The sequence below is a fragment of the Ictidomys tridecemlineatus genome, chromosome 6 (genome assembly GCF_052094955.1).
Source record: "Ictidomys tridecemlineatus isolate mIctTri1 chromosome 6, mIctTri1.hap1, whole genome shotgun sequence".
NCBI classification, from domain to species: Eukaryota; Metazoa; Chordata; class Mammalia; order Rodentia; family Sciuridae; genus Ictidomys; species Ictidomys tridecemlineatus.
In genome coordinates, this window is record NC_135482.1 from 93,656,806 (window position 1) to 93,684,725 (window position 27,920).

Sequence of the window (27,920 nt, forward strand, 5' to 3'; positions counted from 1 at the left end):
CAACATACTCCCTTGCTTGAGGCACTTGGTCCTATCCCCTAACAAACTCTCTGAAAGAGCCAAGGGACTGATTTCGTTTAAAAGCTGAGTACAGTGCTGCACTTCTATAATCCCAGCTGCTTGGGAGATTGAGGCAGGAGGATCACAAGTTCAAAGCCAGCCTCAGCAACTTAGCAAGGCCCCAAGCAGCTCAGCAAGACACTGTCTCAATATAAAAATTAAAAAGTGGTAAGGATGTGGCTCAGAGGTTAGGTACCCCTGGGTTAAATCCCTAGTACCTAAATTAATAAATAAAATAGAAAAATAAAACAGTAGATACAGACAGGCCGACAGAAAGTGGCAATCAGACAATTGCAATAAAAGAAAATTCACTAATATCCTCACTACCCTAACACGAGTTCTTTAACTTTGCTATGGCCCTTGACATGCTGAGTTCCTATTTTATGTAGTCCCCATCCTAGTGCACATCCAATTTTCAGACTTTTTAAAAGACAGCATTTTAATGGATGGGCCTTTTCCCACTCACTAACACATTGCAATAGTAATTTTTAATCTGCTTTTTAATACTTTGGAAAATGATTAAAGTAGATCCTAGGTTAAATTTTTTTTCTCTATATGTAAAAGTAACACCTGTCTATTGTAGAAACATTTGGAAATTCTTGCACTTCTTACGCTGAAAGAATACACATATTTTTGTTGTACACAGAGAGGCACTTGGTCCTGTCTCTTAACAAACATACTGAAAGAGCCATGAAATAATACTTATATTATATAAATATTTTTATCAAGTATAAATATTTCATAATATTTTCTTCCAGGCTTTAAAAATGTATTTGTTTACACAAACACATAGTACCATTATTTTATACAAAATTAAAATGGTACTATCAAAACAATACATCCAGCTGATATTTGACATTTTTTCAAAAGAAAAATTTTGAGAAATTCCCTGCTTTTCTCTAGGGACTCTCCTTTGAGGGACTTCACTATTTCAACAAGGCAAGGATTTGTTGGGGTTTGGAGATGTTTCTGAATGTAAAATCATTTCCTCCACATTGTGATCCATCCGCATAGAAGGGCACGTGCGCTCATTGCCTCATCAACCCATAAACCAGGGAGCGAGGCCTGGCGGGCAGGTGGGGGGTGACCTCCAGCGGGACTCCGAGGCTGGAGTGGTGCCATCCATGCAGCCATGCCTCATATGAATCATGTCCCAGCTTCTGGTTTAGGAACGCTACCTGCCTAATAGAGAAGAGTGGGGAGGGGCTGGTGATCATCATCGTCCCTGTGAGACACAAAAGCAGGTTTTATCTGTTACTTGGGTGTGTGGTGCCCAGTCCCATGTCCCAAGGGGTATGAAAGCTCAGTTTTCAATAGCCATAAATAGCATAGATCACAGCAAAGTGCATCTCTAAACGTCACCATTCCCTTCCATAATGTGAAACCAGAGAGCGGGTCCAGGTTAACTCTTTTTCTTCACACACTGAAACGTATTTATAAAGTGAAATTCTTTATGCAAGGGAAGTACTGAAAATGCTAACTCTGATATTGTACTTCCATGGGACAGATTTAAAGATGTTAACGTTGGCCACATTTGCTTCAGATCTCTTTATTGGTGGGTATGTTAGTCAGCTTTTTTGCTACTGTGACTAAAAGATCTGACCAGAACAACTTTAGAAAAGGAAAAGTTTATTTGGGGGCTTAGTTTCAGAGTTCTTGTTCCAGAGACAGCTCACTCTATTCCTCAGAGTTCGAAGTAAGGTTGAACATCAAGGTAGAAAAGTGCAGCTCATGTGATGATAAAGAAGCAGAGAGACAGAACTCCACTCACCACATTAAAAATATATGCCCCCAAGCTATTCCCCTTCTCGGTCTATTCCCTAAAGACCTAAAAAAGAGCATGCTACAGGGACACTGCTACATCGATGTTCATAGCAGCACAATTCACAATAGCAAGACTGTGGAACCAACCTAGATGCCCTTCAATAGACGAATGGATTAAAAAAATGTGGCATTTATACACAATGGAGTATTACTCTGCATTAAAAAATGACAAAATCATAGAATTTGGAGGGAAATGGATGGCATTAGAGCAGATTATGCTAAGTGAAGCTAGCCAAGCCCTAAAAAACAAATGCCAAATGCCTTCTTTGATATAAAGAGAGTAACTAAGAACAGAGTAGGGAGGAAGAGCATGAGAAGAAGACCAACATTAAACAAGGAGGAGAGGTGGGAGGGAAAGGGAGAGAGAAGGGAAATTGGATGGAAATGGAAGGAGACCCTCAGGGTTATACAAAATTACATACAAGAGGAAGTGAGGGGAAAGGGAAAAAATAATACAAGGGGGAGGAATGAATTACAGTAGAGGGGGTAGAGAGAGAAGAGGGGAGGGGAGGGGAGGGGAGGGGGGATAGTAGAGGATAGGAAAGGCAGCAGAATACAACAGACATGAGTATGTCAATATGTAAATCAATGGAAGTGTAACTGATGTGATTCTGCAAGCTGTATACGGGGTAAAAATGGGAGTTCATAACCCACTTGAATCAAAATGTGAAATATGATATATCAAGAACTATGTAATGTTTTGAACAACCAACAATAAAAAAAATAAAAATTTAAAAAAACAAACAAATAAATAAATAAAAATAAAAATATATGCCCCCAAAACACTTTCCCAAAGACCCACTGCCTCCAGCCACACCCTACCTGACTTTAGTTATCACTCAGTTAATTTACTGATTGGGTTAAGACTCTCATAATAATACAATAATTTCTCCTCTAAACCTTCTTGCATTGTCTCACAGTTGAGCTTTTAGGGTACATCTCACATCCAAACCATAATAGTGGGTGTATTCTCCCAAGTACAATCTTGGAAAAAACCTTCTGTGGTGAGGATCATTAGTTCAGCCTTTCTGCTGAGGCCAGCCTTGCCTTCCAGCCTCCTCAGTCTATTTCATGCTTTCAGAATGTCATTGTCATGTGAGATGGATCCCATACTAGTGATCACAGCACCCACAGAAGAGAGAACAGAGATGAGAACAGAAGGGGACATGAAAACCCCGTGTTGGCCTTAGCTAGCAGGGCAACAAGGGGGAGAAGGGAGAGGGATAGGGGTGCAGTTAGGTCTGTGTGTCAGAAGGCCTGCTGGACACAATAGACTGTGCTTTTTTCCCCTATCACACACAGAGACAAGCTGCTTCCTGAGCTGGATGGATATTAAGGTCAGGGTTATTCATTTAAAAAGTGAACATTGAGGCTTTCCCCATTCTTTGCCTCTCTGTTGAGTTGTGTAATCCATGAATCCACGGTGATTCAGAATTTACATCTCGGAGCAAATTTGCTTGATGATTTGTCTTCATTGCATTTGGGGGAAAATAAGCCTCATCAACCAGGGCTGATTTTCCAAGATCCCATCATTCAGGCACTTATTATCCACTCTGTGAAGTTTCTAGGTCTTTTGCTTTTCACCCTTTCCCCTCCTGCTGGGTTTTGGTCATTTTGCTGCTTATTAGGACTTCCACCAGCAGGTGGGGAGGAGCAAAGAGAACAGCTAAAGCGTCATTAAGTTCTGCTTCATGATAGGAGACCTGCAAAGGGCTCAATAGGGGAGAATTTTGAATAGTTCGCCTACAATAAGATTTGGAGTCATCTGTGGATTTTGGTTGCGTATGTCCTCCCTGCCCTCCCTGTGCTGCATTAGTGCTGATGATGAAGAGTTGACTTGCAGGAAAACAGGGTAGAAGGGGATTGCAAAATGCAGCCGAGTTCCAGTGAGCCATGACTTGAACATGGTGCTGTAATATGAGGCTATAATGAGAGGAAGTTGAGTCCGTATGAATTCATTCAAGTATCAAATTGGTGTGCAGTTCTTCTTCTCATTCAGCATAGGTCAGGTGCCCCTTAGAGTAGACATTTTTAATGGGGGTGAAACTGTTGGTAAGGGTAGGTTCTAGAATCACCTAGGGCAACCTTTTCAAATTATATGGCATCAATACCTCTGCATGTCAAAATTTGAGAGAAGGTCAGGTGTGGGGACTTTAGCAAAACTATTGATATAATCATTTTATAACCTTATATCCTCCTGAGTAAAGGAGATGTCAGTGATTTTGAGAGGGCCTGAGCAAAAACAATGAAAATAGTTAATTTACACATAAAAGGTGAAGGAACTGAATTCTCCAATCTGAAGCCAAGGAGACTCCCAAGGTAGTGAAATAGCCGTTGCTACATATATTAAGGTTACTGGTTGGATGCTGGTTTCCTCAGACCATTCTTCACACTCCTGCCAGCATGATCTTCCACGTGAAATTGTTCTGCTGCATCCCTTCTTGATTTTTATTAGTGTTCCGGGCTCCCTTTCCTTGACTTGCCAGTCTATCTTCTTCCTCTTCCGATTTTAATAACCAGTCAGGCCACCACTAACTGTGAAGTACCAAGGAGGTTGTGGTTTCAGTAAGAAAGGACTTAAATGCAAGGTGTCATACCTTGAGATTGGCCTGCAGAGCTCAGAGCTATATTCATTTCCCCTGTAATGACAGGGAGCAGTCGAAGCATTGAAATCCAGTTTATTTCACATTCTGCATCCATCCACTCTGTTCACAGTAGACTCTTAGATTGTCCTTCAGCATTCAGTCACTTCTTCTACTACCGTGGTTCCGTTTTACATTGTTTTTCTTATCTGTACTATGAGTCCTTTAATTTGATTTTATGCCAAGCAATATTTTTCTGAACAACAAAAATTAATTAGAAAAAATTAATTGGATCACTTATCTGCCCCATTTGAAAACTTCTTATGGATACTTATTGGGATCTAGCATCATGTTCACGACCTTCACAATGGCCCCATCTCTCTTTGCAGACATAACCCCTGCCACTGATTTTTTTTTTTTTTTGTATCCGACCTCTTATTCCCTTTCCTCCATCCTAACCAGCAGCTACAGCTTCACTGTTCCCACGGAGACTTACCTTTGTACACACTACCCTCTCTGGGCTCTCTATCCCCCTCTTCTTTGCCAGGTAAACTACTCATTCTTTAAGACCCAGCTAAAATAGCTCCCCCTTCTGAAACGGTAAGCACCTTCCTTGTCCTATGTCCTTCTCTAGGCTCCCACCCCCTTGTAAAACTGCTGGAGTATTTAAACCACTGTATATATGAGTGAGCCATGCTCCATGGGCTCACTTACTGCTTGCTGTGTTCTTGAGAGAAGTGACAGTGTCATATCAGTGTTTGGAGGGGCAGAGGGACCTGTAAGTGGAGACGAGACAGCTTTCATGTGGTGGCATCCTCTTCTAACTGTTTCTATAGGACTATTAGGATACATCCCAGAGAAACAAATTCTTTGACTTTATGGCATTTGCTAGTAAATGGATGGATCTGGAGACTACCACTGCTAAATGAAATAAGCCAATCCCCCAAAACCAAAGGTCGAATGTTCTGATATAACTAAAGCTAAAACCCAACAAGGGGGGAGAGGGGAAGAATAGAAGTTCAGTGGATTAGACAAAGGGTAATGAAGGGAAGGGAGAGGGATGGGAATAAGGAAGACAGTAGAATGAGTCGGACATAGCTTTCCTATGTACATACGTGAGTACACTCTACTGTCATGTATATCTAAAAAGAATTTGAAATATGTTGTATTTTTTCTTTCCTTCTCTATACATAAAAAAAATAAATACAGATTCTTTCACTTCCTTAATAAAGGCTTCTTTCCCATCCATTTCCTCTCTTTGGGAAAGGGGGGGTAAGGCAGGTAGAAACCTGAGGGATCCCCTCGCAACTTTTTATAAAACAGCAAACTCCTTGTCATTGACACCACTTTGAATCCTATGTTCAAGTCAGTCACCCCTAAATCAGGAGATACCTATTACTTCGTCTTGTGAAAGGTGAAGAGTGAAAGGAAAGGCAAAGAAAGTCCAAAAGTTTCTGATCATTTCTCAGACAGCCTTCATTGTTGCTCATAAACATTCCACATGCCCTTGATGCCTGTTTGGGCATGAAAATTGAGGATAAGGCTGGACATATTGTCGGCCATGTTAATGTTTATGTATCCATTTCTGTTTGTACACCGGACTAGGGGAGGACTGGTGTGAGATCACATTTTCATTTCTGGGACAAAGCACCCCAGGTAATCAACTTCAAAAGCAAAAGGGTTTATTTGGGCTCACAGTCTCAGAGATTTCAGTCCATCGTCACTTGGCCCTGTTGCTTTGGGCCTGTGGCAGCACGTACGTACATTGTTGTGGAAGGGCATAACCGAGGAGGTTGCTCACCTGGTGGGAGCCAGAAAGCAAGGAGAGAGACAGGAAGAGGTCAAGGTTCCAATAACCCGCTCAAAGTCATGCTCCCAGTGACCTGACTTCCTCTCACTAGACCCCGCCTTCTAAAGGTTCCCCCATCCCCAGAGAGCACCACGGGCAGAGGACTAAGCCACAGCTTAACTCATGGGCCTCTGGGGGACACTTCCAAACCATCACGGGTGGGGTTCGAAAAGTATAATTTGGGAACCAGGTAAACCTCGTTGACATCTGTCATCTGCTAGATGTATGACTTTGACAAATTTAGTCCCCCTTTCAAGCCTCAGTTCCCTCATCTACAGCATGAGACCACGTTGGATAGCACATGTAAACTCCCTGGGACAGAGGGAGCGTTCAGGGACCTGAGGACTTCTCACCTCCGTTCAGAGCGCCTGCCACATCTCAGTGCTCAATGAGCATGGGTAGCATAAACTTGACATTATTCTTGTCACATGCCTCACTGAGTAAATTTCACCCTTTGTAGACATTATTCAGTTCGTTTGGGAAGAGCTTCTTCAAATGCCTGGTTGTGTATCTCTAAGAAGGAGGGCGTTTGGGGAATGGAAAGAGAAATGAGTTTTGAACTAGGCCATACTGAGGGCTCCTTTGACTTTTCTGTTCTTTTTAGGGCAAGGTTACGATGCATGGAAGGACCTCTGTGGATGGACAGGAGAATGAAGAGGGTGCTTATTTCCCATTCAGAATTTGGCCACCTTGTGACCTAGCCACTCTCACTTCGTGTCCAGGTCCTCTTGTGGCCGCTCTGTCCTCATTCTCCTGGGTTCACCTCTGTCCTTCTCCTCCAACATTTACTGACGTGACTCTAAAAGCAAACACTCTTAATGGGAGTCCTTGATGACCAGAGCTGGTCTCAGACTCACTTTTCGGGGCAGAATGACATTTCAAGGCTTGGTGAGTACCCCAGGGACAGCTCTGTGGTAGGTCTGATGATTCCTCCATTCCTGGGAGGGGAGGGGAGGACTCCCCTCACTGAGCTTAGGCAAGAGAGACGGTAGCAGGATCACTAGAGGAGGGGAAAGATGGATGTGTGCTTCTTTTGATGGTTACCACATCTGTCTACTCAGCAGAACCACCCAGGAAGCTCTGAAATGCATGTTCTTTGATATCCCAGGAATAGTGAATACTTGTTTCTGTGGTATGACCCAGAAATACACACACACACATATGTAATATTTTATATAAATATATATTGTATATATATATTTTGGGGGGGATTACTGGGAATTGAACCCAGAGGGGCCTTAACCACTGAGCCACATCCTCAGCATTTTTTAAAAATATTTTATTATTTTTTAAAAATTTTTTTTTATTGATTGTTCCAAACATTACAGAGCTCTTGATAAATCATCTTTCATACATTTGACTCCATTGGGTTTTGAACTCCCATTTCTACCCCAAATACAGATAGCAGAATCACATCTGTTACATACTCACATTTTTACCTAATGGCATATTAGAGACTGTTGTAATCTGATACCTTTTCTATCCCCTACTATCCCCCCTCCCCTCCCCTCCCACCTTCCCTCTCTGCCTCCTCTGCTGTTGTTCAATTCTCACCCTTTTATTCCCCCTCCCCCTTGACCATCATAACCTCTTATACTTTTGTGTATCATTGAAGATCTTCTACCATTTTCATATCCTTTCCCTTCTCTCTCCCTTTCTCTCCCCCCATTCGTCTTTGTTTAGAGACAGGATCTTGCTGAGTTGCTTAGGGCCTTGCTAAGTTGCTGAGGCTACCTTTGAACTCTTGATCCTTCTGCCTCAGTCTCCCGAGCCACTGGGCTACAGGCTTGCACCACTGTGCCAGCAGAAACCCATCTTTTTAACAGACTCACTGGGTGCGTGCAGGGACCCAGTCCAGTCTCTGGATGTAAACCTTGAGGGGAAGCCCCCTGTAGCATACCCTCATGGAGTTCCCTGAGGGATGTTGGGGAGCCCCATGATAGCATGCTACATTTTTGAGGCAGCACAGAAACCCTGGAGATCTTGATAGTTCTTATATGTGATAGCCTAAAGGTGTAAAGGAGGGAGTATTAAAGGCAGCCTATATTTTACAGTCAATATGCTTTTGTTTATAGTTGCTGGGTAATTTTAAATGTCTCAGGAAACATATTTCTAAGCACCTATAGTCTCCAGGGACATCTTGACTATATTTTCTAATAGGATTCTCCCTATATTACAGGCATATATTTCACTAAGGAGCAATCTAGATTACTAATATGGGAACTTAGCACCTATCTGGATAGCACCCAATAATGTTTTCGTCAATATTGTTTCCCCTCCCTGAGCCACCTGGAAAATGACAGCTAGTGTATTCCTTCCATGTAAATTGCCAAGAAACATTGGGAACGCCAGCTAATGGCTACAGGGAAATTATCTACCTCGCTTGTAATCTTTCTCTTTTGAGTTCCATGGGGACCTCCGTAAGCCTCATTCCCGTCACCCTGAGACCTTCCTGGATGAGATCTGATTTGGCAACAGCAACACTGTAGATGCGTTTTCTCATTCCAACTGGAGCTTTGGGTGTGGTTAGAAAGAGAAATGTGAAGAAGAGTTACATTCTCAACATAATTCATCTCCTCTAGGTGGCTGTTGTCCATTGCTGAGCTTTATCTTCTCTTCCCACCAACACCTACTTACTTGGATCTTGACTGATTTTGGCAGCTCTCTGTACATGGAATGTGGTTGCCATGGAAATGTTATCCAGCAGGCTGCACGCTGTTTCATCTTCTCTCCATCTCTTCATTTCTCTCCAGCGGGTGCTTGTTCTCTCACATTTCTCCCTCTCATACACCCACCCCAACCCTTTTGGTAATTGAAGACATCAAACACCGCATTTCTTCAAGCTATTTTGCTACCTTTTCCCCAATTGTATTGAATGTGTTTTTAACTTCCTATAACCAGAGCAACCTGGTGGTGACTGGAGAAGAGGAGGAGATTGACTCAGATGCTAAATTCCTCTTGGTTCTGCTAGGATACCCAAGAATTTGAGGGAATTCAGGCAAATGTTATTCAAATTAATTCCCCTCTGCTTTCATAGGGATTAAGTCTTTATTGAGGTTCAGAGAGACTTATTAACAATACCTTCCTGATTTCCACCTGGACTCTTCCTACATGTCCTGGCACTGTCTACAAAGCAGAGTCTGAAATAGCCCCAGCTCTTAATTTCTCACCCGTGAAATATTCATTTTCTGTATTGTTTGATAACACTTCTCTGTAGATGTGGACGTCCTGGGTCATCAACAGTTGGGCCAGACATAAAGATCACTGTGTGGATATAGCCCTTCATCTGGGCTTGATGTGGTGTGGGTAAAGAGTTGGAGATGGGAGGGGCCAAGGGAGGGATATTGTCCTTATGTGCACCTAACTAGGTGAAGATTAAGAAAGAAGCTGTCCCCTCCCCCACTGAAGATATTTTCAAAAATAGAAAAAATATATATATATATAAATTTACTCTTTGATTTTTGATTTCTGTTTATTTATTTGTTTATTTTTGTACCAGGGATTGAACCCAGAGCCACTTACCCACTGAGCCACATCCCTAGTCCTTTTTATTTATTTATTATTTTTATTTTGAGACAGGGTCTTGTTAATTTGCTTAGGCCTCGCTAAGTTGCTGAGGCTGGCCTCAAACTTTGATATCCTGCCTCAGCCTCCAGAGCTGCTGGGATTACAGGTTTACACCACCACACCTGGTTCCCTGATTTCTTTTTAAAAACCATCTCATCTCAATGTTATCAGCAAAATAAGTTGTATTTCTTTCCATTCTCCAAACTAACAAAATGGATGTACATTGTTAAAGAATATCCATATATCAATTTTTACATATATTTCAAGTTCTCCCAATACTTTGATTTTCTAAAATTTAAAAAAAAATTGCTAGTAACTCTAATATCAAAAAGCTTCATTTTTTTTCTTTTTGGAATAGAATATTTCAAAAACAAAAAGAAATCACTTTCTACTTACTTATTGATCATAAGATTATGTTCACTTCCATGTCAGCTCTGTAAGTCTAAGACCATGTGAAGAAGAGAGGGATTTGTTAAGTTACATGATTCCCACAGACAGAGCTAGTTTTTGTAATTGGTTCTTTTTAGTTATATATAATATTAAGATTCATTTTGACATAATTATAAAAGCCTGGAATATAATTTGCTCTAATTAAATCCTCAGTATTTCCCTTTTCTCTTCCCTCCTCCCTCCCCCTATTCCTTCCCTCTACTCTATTTATCTTCCTGTACTTACTTATACCTTTTTTTTTTAAAGAGAGAGTGAGAGAGGAGAGAGAGAGAGAGAATTTTTAATATTTATTTTTTAGTTCTCGGCAGACACAACATCATTATTGGTATGTGGTGCTGAGGATCGAACCCGGGCCGCACGCATGGCAGGCGAGCGCACTACCGCTTGAGCCACATCCCCAGCCCCCCCCTTTTTGTTTTTTAAATTAGTGTCTGGTAAATATACATGATGGTTAAGGTCACTGTGGTATATTCACATATGTACATAGGAAAGTTAGCTCAGGTTCTTTCCATTGTTCTTTGCTTATCCCATCCTTTCTCCCCCACAGTATCCTTCATCTGTGCCACTGATCTTTCTTATATTTTGATGTTATCTCTCCCCCTTATTTTGGACTAGCTTCCACATATCAGAGAAAATGTTCAATCTTTGACTGTTTGGGTCTGGCTTATTTCACTTTGCATGATGGTCTCCAGTCCCATTCATTTACTGCCAAATTCCATGATTTCATTCTTCTTTATGATTAAGTAATATTCCATTGTGTTTATATACCACACTTTCTTTATCCATTCATTTGTTGGAGGGCACCTAAGTTGGTTCCACAGCTTGCCTATTGTGAATTGTGCTGCTATAAAAATTGATGTGGCTGCATTACTATAGATCTTTTGGATATATACCAAGGAATGGGATAGCTGGGTCATATGGTAGTTTCTTTCCAGTTTTGGGGGGGACTCTCCGTACTCTTTTCTAGGTGGTTGCACTAATTTGCAGTCCCACCAGCAATGTATGAGTGTACTTTTCCCCCACATCCTCACAGATATTTAGTATTACTTATATTCTTAATAATTTCCATTCTGGCTGGAGTGAGATAAAAATTTCATTGTAGTTTTGATTTGCATTTCCTTAACTGCTAGAAATGTGGAACATTTTTTTGATATGTTTATTGGTCATTTGTATCTCTTCTTTTGAGAAGCATCTGTTGAGAAAGAAATTTGACCCCTATCTCTCACCCTGTACACAAGTCCAATGAAAGTGGATCAAAGGCCTAGGAATTTGACTAGAAACTCTGCAACTGCTAGAAGAAAATGTAGGCCCAGCACTCCAACATGTTGGCATAGGAACCAACTTTCTTAACGAGACTCTGAAGTGCAAGAAATAAACCCAAAAATCAGTAAGTGGGATGGCATCAAATTAAAAAGCCTTCTGTACAGCAAAGGAAACAAGAGTATGAAGAGAGAGCCTCCAGAATGGGAGATAATCTTTGCCACCTGCTCCTTAGATAGGGCTTTAATATTCAGGATATATAAAGAACTCAAAAAACTTAACGCTGGGAAAAAAAAAAACAAACCTCAGCAACCCAATTAATAAGTGGACAAAAGAGCAAAACAGAGCTGTTTTAATGGGCCATATAACAAAGGAAACATTAACAAGAGAAGTTTTTTTAAAAAGCCAGTGTAAGAATGAAATCAACCCTGCTCTTTATCCCGTTATTTTTAGAAAGAAAGATGCATATGTTCTTTAGGACTTATTATTTTTAAAATCAATAACCAGAGGAGTCACTTTCTTCCGCAGCAATTCAGTACCCAGTGCTGGTGTGTCTGTGTGACACGGAGGGGGTGAGTGGAGGTGGGAAGTGAGAAAGCAGCAAGGGTGGCTCCCAGACTCGCCTTCTAGATGTTCAAAACAAATCAATAGGTATTTATAGAATACTTACCACAAGCAAGGCATTCATCCCGACTCTTCAAGGGATGAGAGGGGAAGATTTGCTTCTTGAGTCAGGGAATTGCTCATCATGGAGGGCAAGACCCATGCGTGTAAAAGTTAAGTAACCACAGGAATAAAGCAGGTCAGGTGAATGACAAATGAAATGCCGAGGTGTGGACTGCAGGCTGGGGAGGGCGGGAGGAGAGAAGCAGGGAGAAGAGGAGGGAGGAGGCAGTGGAGAGTGAGGGTAAGAGCTGATCCAAACCCAGGAACATCAGAAATATTTGGATCACACGCAACTGAGAGAAAAAGGCAGGCAGGCAGGAAAGTGCGATGTTCAGGGGACAGAGAAGAAGAAGCCAGTTGGCTTTTGCACAGGTTCATATGGAGAAGATGAGAGAACTCCAGATGTGTGTATATGGCACCAGGATGTGGAGGGCCTTGGGTAGAGCAGGGAACCATTGGAGATTTTTGAACTCTCGCTGATGTAACGTTGAGGAGAACCTACACTGGTTAAGTGAGAGGGCTTGATGTGAGCCATCACACATATTGGGGTATGAGAAGATAAAGCTCTGGTAGAACGAGTATTGGAGACCTGGAAAGTTGAAGACAAAAGCGAGAAGCATTTTGAAAGAAAGGGGAAAGTTTCTAGAGACTCATCCGTCATGCGTAGTTAAGAAAGGGATGAAGTCAGGACTAAAGGAATAAAGCTGATTAATATTTACCAGTGCCTACCATGTGCCGGCCACCTTTCCAAGAGCTTTATAAACATTAAAATCACTGAAAAAGACGAATTTGAAATTCAGAAAATCTGACGGATAAAATTCAGAAAATTTGAAGATACAGCGATGCTCAGGTGTGACAAGTTTGTAACAGGGTAATGCAAGTGGAAATGACTGGAAAGGGTCCCAAATGGGGGATGAGAAGTCAGGACCGCAGGAGTGCACCTGGGACTCGGCCACAGAGACGAGTTTGTGGCATAAGAATGGCTGACACCTCCATGAGAGTCTGAAGGGGAGGGGGGATAGTAGGGGATAGGAAAGGTAGCAGAATACAACAATTACTAATAGGGCATTATGTAAAATTGTGGATGTGTAACCGATGTGATTCTGCAATCTGCATTTGGGGTAAAATTGGGAGTTCATAACCCACTTCAATCTAATGTGTGAAATATGATATGTCAAGAGCTTTGTAAGGTTGTGAACAACCAATAAAAAAAAGGAAAAAAAAAGAATTTTCTCAAAGTAAGTGAGTATTTAACCACATAACAAGGGAAAAGATAAACCACAGCAGCCATTAAAGGAGGCCAAGAAGGAGCAATTGCAGATGAAGAAAGAGAACCAAGATAATGCAGCATGATAGGACCTAGAAAGAACATTTCCAAAGGAAAGAGCATATTCTACAGCGCAACCCCATCCAGCAGGAGGAATACTAAGAAGCGCCCATGTGTCTGGCTGTCCGGATCACAAGTGTGGTTCTGCCTCCCTTATTGAGGATAAGCGAGAGTTGGTTATAGCCCCAAAGAAATATGTAATATTGTATTTTTAAGTCCAACGAGAACTTGGACACTCTGTGCCAAGCCACAATAAACTTTTTTTCCCAATCTTAACTGAGCCAAATAAATATTCTAGCTTTTGTTGTCTTTCTCTAACAAGAAATCCAAGAATACAGTCCTAGACTTTATAACTGACTTCCTCCCAGAGCGTGATCTGAGAATTAATTCCTCAATAAGTCCAGTCAAGCTTACTGCTTTGTGGTTTGTCTTCTGTTTTTCTTTTAAGGCAAATTAATTCCATTTCTTCCCTTTTTTTGGGTTAGTGCTTGTGAAATATGACAGATTGACAGCCCCTGGAGAACAGAGTTCTCTTATTATTCCATGAATGCATCTCCTGACCAGCTATGTGCCTCCAGTCTTTCTCAGGGCTGCGGAGAGCCTGTGTGTTTTGTTCTGCTCCCTAGAGGCTCCCTTTATGGTGCTGCATGAGAGACAATTCAAAGCACCTGATGGGCTTCTGGTCAGTAGTACAAATAATGATTAAGAGTCCTGACTGTGGAGACCTTCGGGTCTGGGTTTGGATTTTAGTTCTACCATGTTAGAATTTCGTGGTTTCTTTGTTTCCTTCTTCTCCCACCATTGCTTCTTTTGACAATATTATTTTAGTGTAAGGCTGTGGAAAGGGCCTGAGCTTCAGAATCACTCGTAAGTAGAAGAGGTCAGCTCCCTGTGCCAACAGCCTTGGGGCTTCATTATAATATAGCTATTATATAATCCTATATAATATATGCTATTATTTTGTAGAATTGCTGTGAGAATTTAAAATAATGTAAAGCATCCAGAACAGAGCTTGGCATGTGTTCAGTAAATGATAGCGTTGCTGGATTTTTTTTAAACTGAGAAGCCAGAGCAGAAATGCGACTTCCAAGCAATTTCACTTACGTGTTAGAAGGCTATGAGACTGATTTACCTTGGGGAGACAAAACCCCCAAAACTGTGTGTTGAGGAGGAAAAAACTGTCAATAGGTATATTGTGTACAAAATGCTAAACTCTAGCTGATTTTTCAACTGATTTGATTGGTTCTGGGAATGCAGTTCCTAAGAGCAATCGGCTTCTTCTCCTTTACATTAATGTGATAAAGATGAAATTATAACAGAGAAAAGAGACATCAAAGTTGTACCAGAATTATAAAGCTGTAAGGTTGGGGGTCTCATTGCTAAAAGACAGAGGAACCGATCTTGCACTTACTTAGTCTTGGTAGGTTTGACTTGATAGCAAAACACTCATGTAAAGAAGTCCAATCCTAAATGTTGAACTGAAAGTCTGGAAAAAGATAGGGCCTGTGATAGAGATTTCAGAAGCCTTGATGTTGTGGGATTGCTGATGCTATGGCTGCACATGAGGAGAGCATAGTCTCAAACCCGAGTCGCGTCGCGGGGTGCCTTCAAGCTAGGGAGTTCAGATGCAAATAAGTGAAAAGGGAGGGAGACTGGCTTGAGATATATAAAGAAAACCAAGATGTTATCTCACTGTAAGCAACAAATAGGCAAAGGAAAAGAGAAATGCTAAAAAAAAAAAAATTGGGGAGTGTCAACTGTTGGAAGTTGTACAGTATCAAGGGGAAGGATACAAAGCAAAGACTGCTAATTTTATTTTTGTTGACCTTGCTTTGATTATTGATGACATCATAAGAGGCTTTGGTAGAATGAGAGAGGCAAAGGCAAAATTGCAAGAGTTAAGGAGTGGTGTCTGGTGAGGAAATAAGGGCATCAAATGTCAGTTACCCTTTTTTAAAAAAAAAGTTTGCAGTAGGAAGAAGTAGAGAATGGAATTACTTTTCAGAGGGGCTGAAATCTCTTTGGGACCTGCTGTGGCCAACAAAGAGTTAATGGCATGAATGCACAGTAATTTCAGAAGCATTAAAGAGCATGTTTCCATGGAAACATCAACCTACAGAGGGAGAGAAAGAGCTAGGATCCCCTGACAAAGAAGAAACAGCAGTTCTAGCCCCCACACGGTTACAGCAGGGAGCCATGATTACACGTTTCTTCTAGCTTCCCTGTGAAGATGCCGTAGGGGTGCATGGTGCTCTCTTCTTGGGGGTGAGAAGACAGGCTCACCGGGTTGATTCACATAAACTCTTGCCCTCATTTTGCTTGAAACTCTGACTCATGGGTCATCCATTTTAGAATATTGGAAAAGATTAATGGGTGTCTTTCAGTAAGTAAGTAAACAAGTTTGATCTTCCCCTTACCTCTCTATTCTAATCTGATCTGGGTAATGTACTATGGTTTAGAGCAATACTTACAGAAAATCTAGACACAGAAGACCTAGGGTTGACTGATAACCTTTGACCTGTCCCTGCATTACGGTTTCCATTTTGGTGTATTCTCTTTGACTATGTGTAATTGGTTTCACAGTTTTCAGATTCTTGATATCCTTTTCGCTAACTAGTATAAATTTCCTGGGCTTCTAACACTAGCTTTACCCTTAGGGATAGGTTCTCTCACTGAACAGTATCCCAAAAGTCATTCCCCAGTCCCTGCTATAGAAACCAGGTTAACACACTCCTTATTGTTAACTGACCTTCCTGACACTTCATTTTCTTCATTCCATCTTATATTCCACTTTGCATCTCTTTTGCTGTCCTTGTCTTTCCTTGGATCCCAGACTTAAGAAATCATTTTGTTCTCTGTGTGATAGGAGTTTACTCCCATGGAAGGTATGGTTCATGGATAGGTGTGTGTGTGTGTGTGTGTGTGTGTGTGTGTGTGTTGTGTGTGTTTGTCGTTGTTATTCTTTGTTTTGCTCTTTTTTGTTGTTTTTTGCAATGCTGGGGGTTTAACCCAGGATCTCTACTAGTGAGTACTTGCCATGTAAGTAGGTTTTCTAAGTCAGAGATGTGTTTTCAAATGACTCAACAGCCTTCACCACTCTCTCTGACTTGCACCTGTAGCATGATATAATTATAAGTTGTCCATGTCACCTAAAGACATAACCTTCGCCCAGGCATCTTGAGTCCTCTGTCAGAAACCCTTTCCATGCTCTTGGAACATTCTCCCCCATTGATCCTCATCTCATAATTGCTTCTGGAAATCTCTACTTGAAGATTTCTGGTAAACGTTACTGGAAATCTAAATTATAACCCTTTTTCCACGAGTGACAATTCCTCAAAATCACTACTACAATCCCTGTGATTGAATCCATCACTGATGCATTATAAACTCATTCAACCTCTTGTGCCCCCACATCAGTAGAGCTAGTAGAAGGAATGATGGAAAGAAGAATATGGTAGCTGCAGAGGGGGTATGAACTCTGGTATTTCCAGTGTGTTGATTTTACTGATAACTGAAATTGTAGGAGAGTAGAGAGAGTCTCCTGAAGAGGGAAGAACAAATTGGAGGTCAAAAGAAAAAGACTCCTCTTTCTTTGCCCAGGTCACTTTGGATCCTTGGCCAAGGATATATATGCTCAAGGTTTCTGTCAATTTATCTAAAAGTTGGCAGGAAGAAAAAGGTTTCTGGTCAAAACAATATTCGAGAGAAATCTCTGCCCATTGTTGTTGGTCCCATTTTGGCCTACCCCTGAGGAGTATTGCCTATGCATGAGTGTTAAAAAGGTAGGTTCACCTTTTTAACACTCATGTTAAAAAGTCATTACTAGGCATAACAAAGACATAGCAATGCCCTAAGGGATCATCTAGTCTTTGACTTAGTATCTTCTCTAGGGAAGGTTCTACTACTAAGTTTTGATGGGGTATGCTGGGCTCCTTTCCTTTTCTGTGGAAGAGGAAAGGAATTTCATTTATTTTTTTTTAACGGCAGTGATTTTAATTCATGGATATCATGGAAATATGAACTAAAAGGAAAAAACTGAAACAATAACATTGCCATTGCCCAGAAGTTATGTGGTTCCTTCCCACTAGAAGTTCTAGCTTTCCCATTACCTCTAGTAACCGTGGTTTTCCCATAGTGTCTGAGCATGTCTCCGCCAGAGAAGTACTAGGAGTCTTGGGCATGAGAACAAGGAGGGATTCCTTTTTCACTGCTAAGTTCTGTGCACAAAACTAAATGAGAAGCAGCTTTGATATGCTGATTATTTGATGAATCAGCATCAAAAGATGTCATTGCTAGTTCCCTAGGAAGTGCTGCACCTGAACCACTCTGGAAAGCAGTATGGAGATTCCTCAGAAAACTTGGAATGGAACCACAATTTGACCCAGATATCCCATTTCTCAGAATATACCTAAAGGACTTAAAATCAGCATGCAACAGTGATGCAGCCACATCAATTTTTATAGCAGCTCAATTCTCAATAACTAAACTATGGAACCAACCTAGGTGCTCCTCAACAGATGAATGGATAAAGAAAATGTGGTATATATACACAATGGACTACTATTCAGCCATAAAGAAGAATGAAATTATGGCATTTGCTGGTAAATGGATGGAACTGGAAAATATCATGCCAAGTGAAATAAGCTAATCCCCCAAATCCTCTGATATGTGGATGCTAACACATAATGGGGGCGTGAATAAAAGTTCAGTGGATTAGACAAAGGGGAATGAAGGGAAAGGAGAATGGATAGGATTAGAAAGTCAGTAGAATGAATCGGAACTTTCCTATGTTCACATATGGATACATGAGTAGTGAAACTCCACATGATATACAACCACAAGAATGGGATCCCAATTAGAATAAGTTATACACCATGTGTAATATGTCAAAATATACTCTACTGTCATGTGTATGTAAAGAAGCAGAAATAATTTTTAAAAAATTAGGGGAAAAAAAAGAAGTGTTGCACCTGCACCCAAAGCAGGCCTCTAAAGGGATTTTTAAAGAGAATTACATAGTGTTCAAAGCAAGGCTATGGGAGGTCAGGATGGGATCATTTTGAGAAATCATTTATTTTAGACTAAAATTATGAAAATATGAGCTCATCTTTTGCCTTCCTCAGAAAGTGAACTTTATATTGAAGTAGCATGATTAAGTGGTTCTCCACTGCAAAATACCTGCCAGGGGTTAACCAATCATATAGGGAAAAGTGAATGTGCTCACGCCTTAGTAGTTTGAGATATTATAGGAATGGGAGGAAATGTACTGCCTGGTGGTGCTGTAGAAAAGCAGAGATCTGGGATTTGGGAGACCCGGGTCCTGAACTTGATTGTCCATAGCATGCAGCATCTCTCCAGGTCTCAATATGTTCAACTTTCAATGTCAAAGTCCATGCAAACACCAAATTTTCTGACATTCCAGGCAATATTTTTAAAAGTCAATTACAATGATAACAGCAGCAAATGCATAATGTTTTCTCTGTGACAGAGACAGTGCTAACTCCTTTAAGTAATATAGAATTATGCAATCCTCATAATAATCTTTTAAAATAGGTACTATTCCTGTTCACATTTTTAATGATGAATAAACTGAGGCAAAGAGATGTTAAATAACTTGCAAGATCATACAACTTCAAAATTGGCAGATCTAGGATTTAAACAGAGGTCAAGTGACTTTTGTGTTCTTAAACATCTTGCTATACTGCCTTTTGAGATATGTGTGTGTGTGTGGTGTGTGTGTGTGTTTTATACATTCTATATTCGTTCCCTCATAACTTATTCCATTTCTCCTTTATATTTTCTTTCTATTCATCTCTCACTACTATGAATTTGGGGACATTGTCCAGACCTTTCCATTCAATTGAGGATAGGATATCTTACCAATGAGAACAAGCTCCTAGGTTTGATCCTAGATGGACCCATACTTAAATCCAGAGAGAACTGGATATTCTTATGGCCAGGACCTGCCACATTGACCCTCAATTGGTGAAAAGGTATATATGGGTAAATAAGAGATCATGATAGGGGTGAGAGAGCCACTCAGACTTCTTACTGATTTGATAATTGGTCAAATATTTCTGGAGGGAAGTTAATGTTCTCCACCTTCTTATATATAAGCAGAGATTGTTGGATGACCCTCAATAATCCTTCTCTATTTTCTTTACTTTCAGATAAGACTAAATACATAGTGGGCTGGGGATGTGGTTTAAGGGGTAGCGCGCTCGCCTGGCATGCATGCGGCCCAGGTTTGATCCTCAGCACCACATGCAAACAAAGATGTTGTGTCCGCCAAGAACTAAAAAAATAAATATTAAAAAATTCTCTCTCTCTCTCTCTTAAAAAAAAACTAAATAAAACTAAATACACAGCATTCAGTTGCAAAACAGTATCCAGGTGGTAGCTCTTAGAAATGCTTCACTGTTAGACCCAGGAGTGTGAAAAGACTTTCCCTTTGGAATACATGGTTAACCAACACATCACCACATACCCTCAAATGAATGTGGTGCAGCCCAAACTGCAAAAGGACTGAAGCACATTCCTCACCACTAGTAGCAGGGCAACCAGTTGTCAAGATACTTTAATGTCTCATTAGCCTAACACTACACGTTTAGAATTTCGATGTCTTAGATATGGTCTCATTCAAACTGAGCATTTCACTATTTGTGAAAAATTGTTTGCAAAATAAATCAATGACATAAACACCATTTACTTCATTAGAAGAGAAACTATTTTTAACCTGTTTGAGTAATTTTAAGTTAATATTATGATCTTCCCTTTAAATTAGTTTTTCCTGAGGTTCACTGCTAGACAGCTTTTTGCCTAAATAAGAGAAAAAGACAGGTTATAAAACTGTTTTTTTTCTAATTATTTTGTCCAATGCATGACTTAATATTTTTGTATACGACATTGTATCTCCAAGGCAACTTAATCTCTTCAAATACCTTTTCCCTAAAGAGACCATTGTTGACAATACTAAATAATTCATGCACCTTCAAAAGATTGTCACCCAGCTTAGGCACCGGTGCATCCAGTTTTTGAACAGAGGTCATCTGACTGCAGCATCCTGGCTCTTAAACACCTTGTTACATTGCTGTGTGTGTAATACATACAGTACTTCTTTCCTTTTTTGTTTGCTTGTTTCTCCTTGTTTTCTTTCTAGCGGCATTTTGGGGGCATTGTCTAGACTTTTTCATTCATTTGAATGTAGGATATCTTTCTAATGGGAACAGTCTCCTGGGTTTGATCCCAGAAGAATCCATCACTAAGCCCAGGAGACAATTATCCACTGACCATGACCTGTCACATTGAGCACATTATACTGGGTTGACCTTTTGGATTCATTCTGATAATTATGAATTTCTAAGTTAGGAAATATTCAGAAATGTTTATGGGTTCTATTCAAACATAACATTGAACATATAATTTGTAAATATCTTTACCTCTTTAATACTGGTCTCTATTTAGGTAACTGTTTAAAATTAAAAGTTTTAAAGTCCATTGTTTCTGATCTATGAGAAATTGTTTCTACTACTTCTAGAGAAAAAAAAATGGGTATAAGTAATAGTAACTTCTAAGAGGATATTCCACTCTTTTGAAAGACTTTGAAAGATCTGTGGTCTTGCTGTTCAGATGGTAAGGGTGCCGTAACATAATAGCCACAGTATTAACCAGGTGAAATGAGAGATGATGGACATGTTAATTTGCTGCACTACAGTAAAACTTTTTATGATCTATATGTGTCACATAATATCATATTGTATACCTCAAATATACACAGTAAAAATAATTTAAAAGAGGAATAGAAATGTAGATTAAAAAAAAAACATATTGAAAGAGTCTCCCTGTAGCTCCCAACACCAGTCAAGCCAAAATGGTTAAGAATCAGTGTATTCAGTAGACGAGGAGCCACAGGCTTCCGAGGTAAAGACATGCTAGTGACACAAAGTTCAAATATAGATTTTCAGAGCCAAAATATTAGAAACTAGGAGTCAAAAATTCAACACCCCTGCCTAGAACTGCACTTCCTTTTCACATTACTTTCAGTGACTATAGAATTGAAATGAGAGCTCTGGAAATTCACCATCATTTTAAGGCATGATGGTGAATGCATGGCCTAGGATTGAAGACATCGGGACCCTGTTCCTGGTCCTATCTTCCCATCTTGATCAAGCCACAAAAGTTTTCTGGACTTCATCTGCCAAAGGAAAAGTCTTAGATGAGATGAGATGCCATGTCTCCCTTACTACCACACCAACGACTGTTAATTCTTTCTAAAGAAAAATTAATGCTTTGTGAAAATATGGAGAGAAGAAATGTATTGCAGTGCCAGGGCTCTTGGTTTGCTGAGAACATTCTGGTAGGGTGTCTTCAAGTGCCTCCTACACAGGGCATGCTGCTCCATCATTGCCTTAAGCATCAGTATGGTGCAGTGGATGAGCTCTACGTGACATGGCCAAAGTCGCAGAGGCACAAGGGCTTGTTAACCTCAGCTCGACCCCATTAAACGCACTGGAGTGTGACTTTGGCCATATAAAACAAATGTGTTGGCTCTGAGCCCATCAGGATTCTGAGGCTCTTTCTCAACAAGGAGGCAAGCAGGAAAGGAGAAGGATTTTGCTTTCTTCAGTCTGCATTAGGGGCCTCTGTGGTCCAGGCCATGACGTGTGACATGACAATATTAGAATGCACACCAGAGCCTTTGAGAAACTGATTTCACTTCAGTTGTTGACGTCATGAAGAAAGACCCTGAACTGAGAATCAAGACTTGAGTTCCAGTCCTGAGTAGGAAGGTCACTTGGGAAAAAGTCATTTAGCATCTTGGGACCTCTTCTCTACAATAAGGGAGCTCAGTATAGACTTTCTATTTTTTTCTACTAGTTCCATCAATCTGAGATTCTGTATTCTGAATTAGAACTTTATTGGGGCTGGGGATATAGCTCAGTTGGTAGAGTATGTGCCTTACATGAATAAGGTCCTGGGTTCAATCCCCAGCACCACTACCAAAAAAAAAAATAAAAAAAGAACTTTATGAGACAAGCCCTCTGATTTCTTAGATGTCAAACTACATACTAGAGACAAATAAAGCAGTTTTTAAAACTGTGTCAAATTAATAAGGTGTGCAGGGGTCTTATGGGGAAATCTTTTGAATTTCCCACTTGAAGCTAGGATTTCAGACTGTGCACTTGAGGGTGACATGTTGCTACAAAAGTAGATTGGCTATGGGATCCTTTAATCTTCATTATAGTTTAATCCTTTACCCAGGATTTACATACAAAAGCTATGAGGTTTTAATTGATATTCAAAATTGATAAAGTATTGCAAGAGGAAAGGGTAGTTGAATATTTTCAGGTCTTAAGGAAAGTTAAATTGGTTAATATGACCATTTGATCTAGTTTATCCTCCACATATGCAATCCAGACTCTATTCCTCAGATGTATTCTATTGACAGGTTGATCTTGTTAAAATGTAGTTTATTCCCATTTTTATTCACTGAGGTTCAAACTTTAGCAAGTTTCTTAGTTCTAAGTATTTAAATCATGCTCACCTATTCTTTTCTGAATGCTCCCTGTTATATATTTGTATAATATTGTAGATAATTTTCCTTTCCACTGTTTCCTTTGTTCATTACAACAGTCTGCCCTGAGAAGCTGGGGGTAAAACCATGTCTTCCATTTTAAAGAGGAATAACTGAGGGTTTGGTGCCAAGGTCACATGTTTAGAAGGGAAACACACACACACACACACACACACACACACACACACACACACACCTTTTTCCCCCCACACTCTTCACTTCACTGAGTGGATTAGTTTGTTCTGCTGCTCACGGAGGATCCTTGCTCAAGGATGGTGTACATTTTGCAAACTCCTCGCTAATAGCTGAATGGTGTCACATCACCGGGAATTACTCAGAAAAGCACAATGTGAATGATTAATATATATGCTGCTGAAGGATATAAATGATTAAAAATACTTTGGAGAAGAATATTTTGTATACTGTCAAAATTTTATTAACATTGTTGATAAATGTGAAATATCTGAGAAGTGCTTAGATATTAGGTAGATCAAATTAACTTTCACAGTAGGAAAAGGGTGACTACTCTAGAAGGAAAACAGTTCCTAAAGAAAATCGGGAGGATCTGGAGCAAGAATAACCAGAGAAATTTAACTACAAGCCAGTTACATTGCCCATGAGTGTGGTTCATCTCTGGAAAGTTCAAATTTCTCATCTTATACACCCCATTCAAGGATGTCCCCTTCAAAGGAGTCATCTTGAGAGGCTCTATGCTTATTCCATGCATGCAGATTGTTAGTTGAATTATTTCTAGGACTTCTATTTTATAATCGCCCTCTGAAATGGAAACTTCCTTTAAGTATTTTTAATGGTGTTTTAGATAAAGTCAAAAGTCAGAGTCATATCTGGTAGAAAGATGGGTGCTCAAGCCAAGTAATTTATTTTCCTTCTTTGCTTCTTTCTTTTCTTTCCTTTCTCTCTCTTTCTCCTTTCTTCCTTCACTCAGAAAAAGAGATGGGACTAAACTATTTTGTGTGTTTCATCTTCTTCTGAAGACTTCTAATAATTATTCTAAGTAATCCAGTATTGTCATGGTAAGAACCTATTTTCCAAGTTACTGATGCTGGGTGCTTAAATTCTACTTTGTTAGTTTAAAATACTCTGTTTTGTGGTTTTGTAATTCTATTCCTTAGAAAGAATTCTACAGGGCTTTAGGGTGGGTGTTGGGATGGTTCCAAACGACGGGAGACCTAATTGTTTTCTTCAAACCAGTGATGGGTTTTGGGAAGTAGTGCTGAGCTAAGAGGTGAGAAGCAGTTCAAGGAACAGAGAAGATGCTGTGTGGAGCCCTGAGTGGGATCCGAGGTGTGTCACTTTAGCTGATTGAAGCATATGACAGATATGGAAGGAGACCGTGGATGTTAAACCCAATGTTACGTATGAGAATAAGGATAGTATGGTAGAAAGGACACGTTACTTCAAGTGCTAACTTCTGCTTTCAATTGGTAATGTAACATTGGGTAAATAATGTGCTTGTTTCCTAATCTGTCAACTTAAATGAACCCAGGGTTTCTTTAAAAATGAAAATTGATTTTATAAGGGATACATGCTAAATGTCTTCCAATACCATGAGGAATTCTCATCTGGAAAAAGGATTAGAACAAGACTGTAAAATATCTGAAAAAGGAACAAAGTATCAAAAAATCACAAAGGAGCAGATTTTGACTTAAAGTAAGATAGAACTGTGAGATGGCGTCTTGAGGGTGGAGGATGGTATGGTAAGGTAAGTTCCCCATGAATGGAAGTAATCAAGAGCTAAGACGACCGGTTTTATGATGTTGTTAAGGGGGATGTCCCCTCCAAGATGTGGCGAGCTGCCTGATTATAACAATCTCTGTAAGTACTAAAATTCTAGGGATCTTTACTTTGGGGGCATCTTTTGTGCTCTTGATTGCGTTTGTGAAGCAATGCAAGACCAAGGGAATAAATAACAGGCTGAAAAAAGTCCCCCAGAATTCTAGAAGCGAGAACTGATCCATGAAGGTATGAGTCATACTGCCCAGACATCCTTACAGTTGTCAAAGGCTATGAATTCTAGTGACCTTTTCATTTAACGTAATGTGACCTGAAAGATTCCAAGAGTCTCCCAGTTTCATTGAAAGAGAAGCATTAAAAGAGAGGACCTTAAAGCTGCCTCTTCTATTGTTCTTGTAGGATGCCCCCTTTACTTCTTAACAGAGATCCATCTGATAAGCAGCATCAGGCCCAAAGCTCAAGAAGCAAGTCATGTGAATGCAGAGCTGATCATCATTGATTCCTTGGGCCACTGTAGTAAAAGGACATTAATTACCATCAGGCTGGTTGCATTAATGCAGTTGTACTGAGGATACCTAGGGTAATTTCCAGTGAAGAAACTGCATTGGAGATCACAGTCAGCTGCAAAGGAACCCAGGGGCTGGGGTACAGGTATCCAGGAGGAAGACAATTTCATTGGTATGACTTCAGTTACCTCCAGAGTTTCTGCTAATTTGTGCTCATGTCCCTAAAGCACTCTGAAATGCCCTCCTTTGCTATTCCCACCCTCAGGTATTTTCTGTTCGTTATACATAATACAAAACCCTGATTTTCAGATGTATTCTGTGGTGCCAATAGGACTCATCACACAACTTTGAGAAATATAGACTGGGCAAGTCCTCAGTAAGAGTTAGAGAGTATGTGCTTTTCTAGAGAATGGGGAGAGGGCCTAAATTCCCACATGCCATCTTTCTTAGCAGAATTTTGTCACATTCTTTTCTTCCTTTTTTTTTTTTTCTTTTTTGGTACCAGGGATTGAATGCTGGGGAACTCAAACACTGAGTCACATCCCCAGCCCTATGTTGTATTTTATTTAGAGACAGGATCTCACTGAATTGCTTAGCGCCTCACTTTTTGCTGAGGCTGGCTTTAAACTCAAGATCCTCCTGCCTCAGCCTCCCGAGCCACTGGAATTATCAGCGCCACCGTGCCCAGCTATGTCACTTTCTTGTCTTTACCTCCTCCACCCGCTTTACTCTACCTCCTTTTATGTATGAATAATTGTTAACACTTACTGAGGTTTTACTCTGCACCAGGCCCCATGGTAAGTGCTTAACCTAGCTATCCCATTTAGGCCTTACAAACCAAGAAAGGTGGGCCCTTTATTACCCTCACTTTCTGCAGATAGGGGGAGAAAATGAAGTTACAAATGCTAAATGATTTGCTCCAAGTCATAGCTACAGACTGAACTCAAACCAGGTGACCTTATTTTAAGTTATTATAGTGTTTTGTTATATGATTTCTATAGGTGAATACTTGGATGATTCTATTGCATAATCACCTGGGAGTTGAGGAGAACCAAGCTTTCTGATGATATCTGTATATTCTGATGATATCTATTGTATCTCTCTCTGCATCTGTCTCCATCCACCTTTCTCTCCCTCTACCTGGCTATCTTGATTTTGGATGCTATTTTCATATTTTAATCTTACTTTTATTTTATCTTCACAGGTATCTGATCAATGTCACTTTTGAGGGGAGAAATCTGTCCTTCAGTGAAGATGGCTACCAGATGCACCCGAAACTGGTGATAATCCTTCTGAACAAGGAGAGGAAGTGGGAGAGGGTAGGACATGTCTTTGGCAATTCTTAAGCAAAACATAGGGGTAGGGATGTGAAATTTTGTGACACATTAAAGGAAAGAAGTCCCTTGGTTTTCATCCCTAGACCCAGGGAACAAGAGGCCAAAACTTGGAGAACGCAGGAGAAACTAGATCTCAAAACTTGCATCTTTATTTTCCTGCTTCTTTGGTCATCAAAAGATTGTTTTCTTTATACATTTCTGTTTATCACTGGTGGTTCCATTGCTGTCTGAATCATGACTGTTTTAATGGAAGGTTATATATGTTAATGTAACATAATTTGGTGAAGAAACCAAACGGGTGGTACCATTCAGAAGTTGTGTCCTACCCAGTGTCCGAGGAGGCCCATAAAGCCTAGGTGATGAGCAAACATGCAGAGATTTACTGTGATTGAAGAGTTACCATGCACAGCTCTGTTCAGAATCTCTCCCACTGCCAGCTGATCACAATATTTAAAATTCTACCATTAGAAATTAATGTCTGTGGGCATCAGGCTGGCTCTGCTGCTCACTAACCTGTTTGTTTAGGACTTTGGGCAGATCTTTTTACTATTCCATACTCAATTTCCTCAACTGTAAAATAGGAATAATCATAGAACTCATATCACAGATATGAAGATTAAATATATTAATACCTATAAAATACTGGAAAAACTGCCTGGTACACAGTGATCACTCAATAAATATTTAGCTTTAGTTATTATTTCAGATTCCTAAGTAAACACAGATGTTCCCAAGAGTGTTGTTTTATCACTGATCTTTCTCCAGGTATGTTTTATTGGACGCTTGTCCCTTGAGACACTTTGCTAAAAAAAATGGTTCTGCAGATAAATATGATTAAGAAATACTAATTATTATTTCTCACTCCAGGAGCATCTCAGAACATATTAGCATTTGAAAGTTCAAATAGCAAACAAATGTCTTAAATTTTTATCTAATATGGCACTTCCCTGAATTATTTGACCCCAAGACCCCCTTTGTGATAGTCATAGTCCATGAAAACACATTGGGAAACTGCTTAACCACAAATTCCATAGACTCCATGGACCAATTGGCTGAAACAGGCTTTTAAAATGCCAGTAGGGTTTCCAGTGGAAACCAAGTGTGTTAGTCAGTTTTCCATCACTGTGACAGCATCCCTGAGATAACTCAGCCTCTAGGGAGGA

General features: G+C 40.2%; 1 protein-coding gene across 1 annotated transcript in view; it reads left to right on the forward strand.

Annotated features, from left to right (window-relative positions):
* The window catches only part of Grin2b (glutamate ionotropic receptor NMDA type subunit 2B), a 401,948-nt gene that overhangs the window by 266,714 nt on the left and 107,314 nt on the right, over positions 1-27,920 (forward strand). Inside the window, exon 6 of the mRNA XM_078015203.1 lies at positions 26,625-26,739. Within this exon, the coding sequence (XP_077871329.1) occupies positions 26,625-26,739 (115 nt within the window). The remainder of the gene's footprint in view (positions 1-26,624; positions 26,740-27,920) is intronic.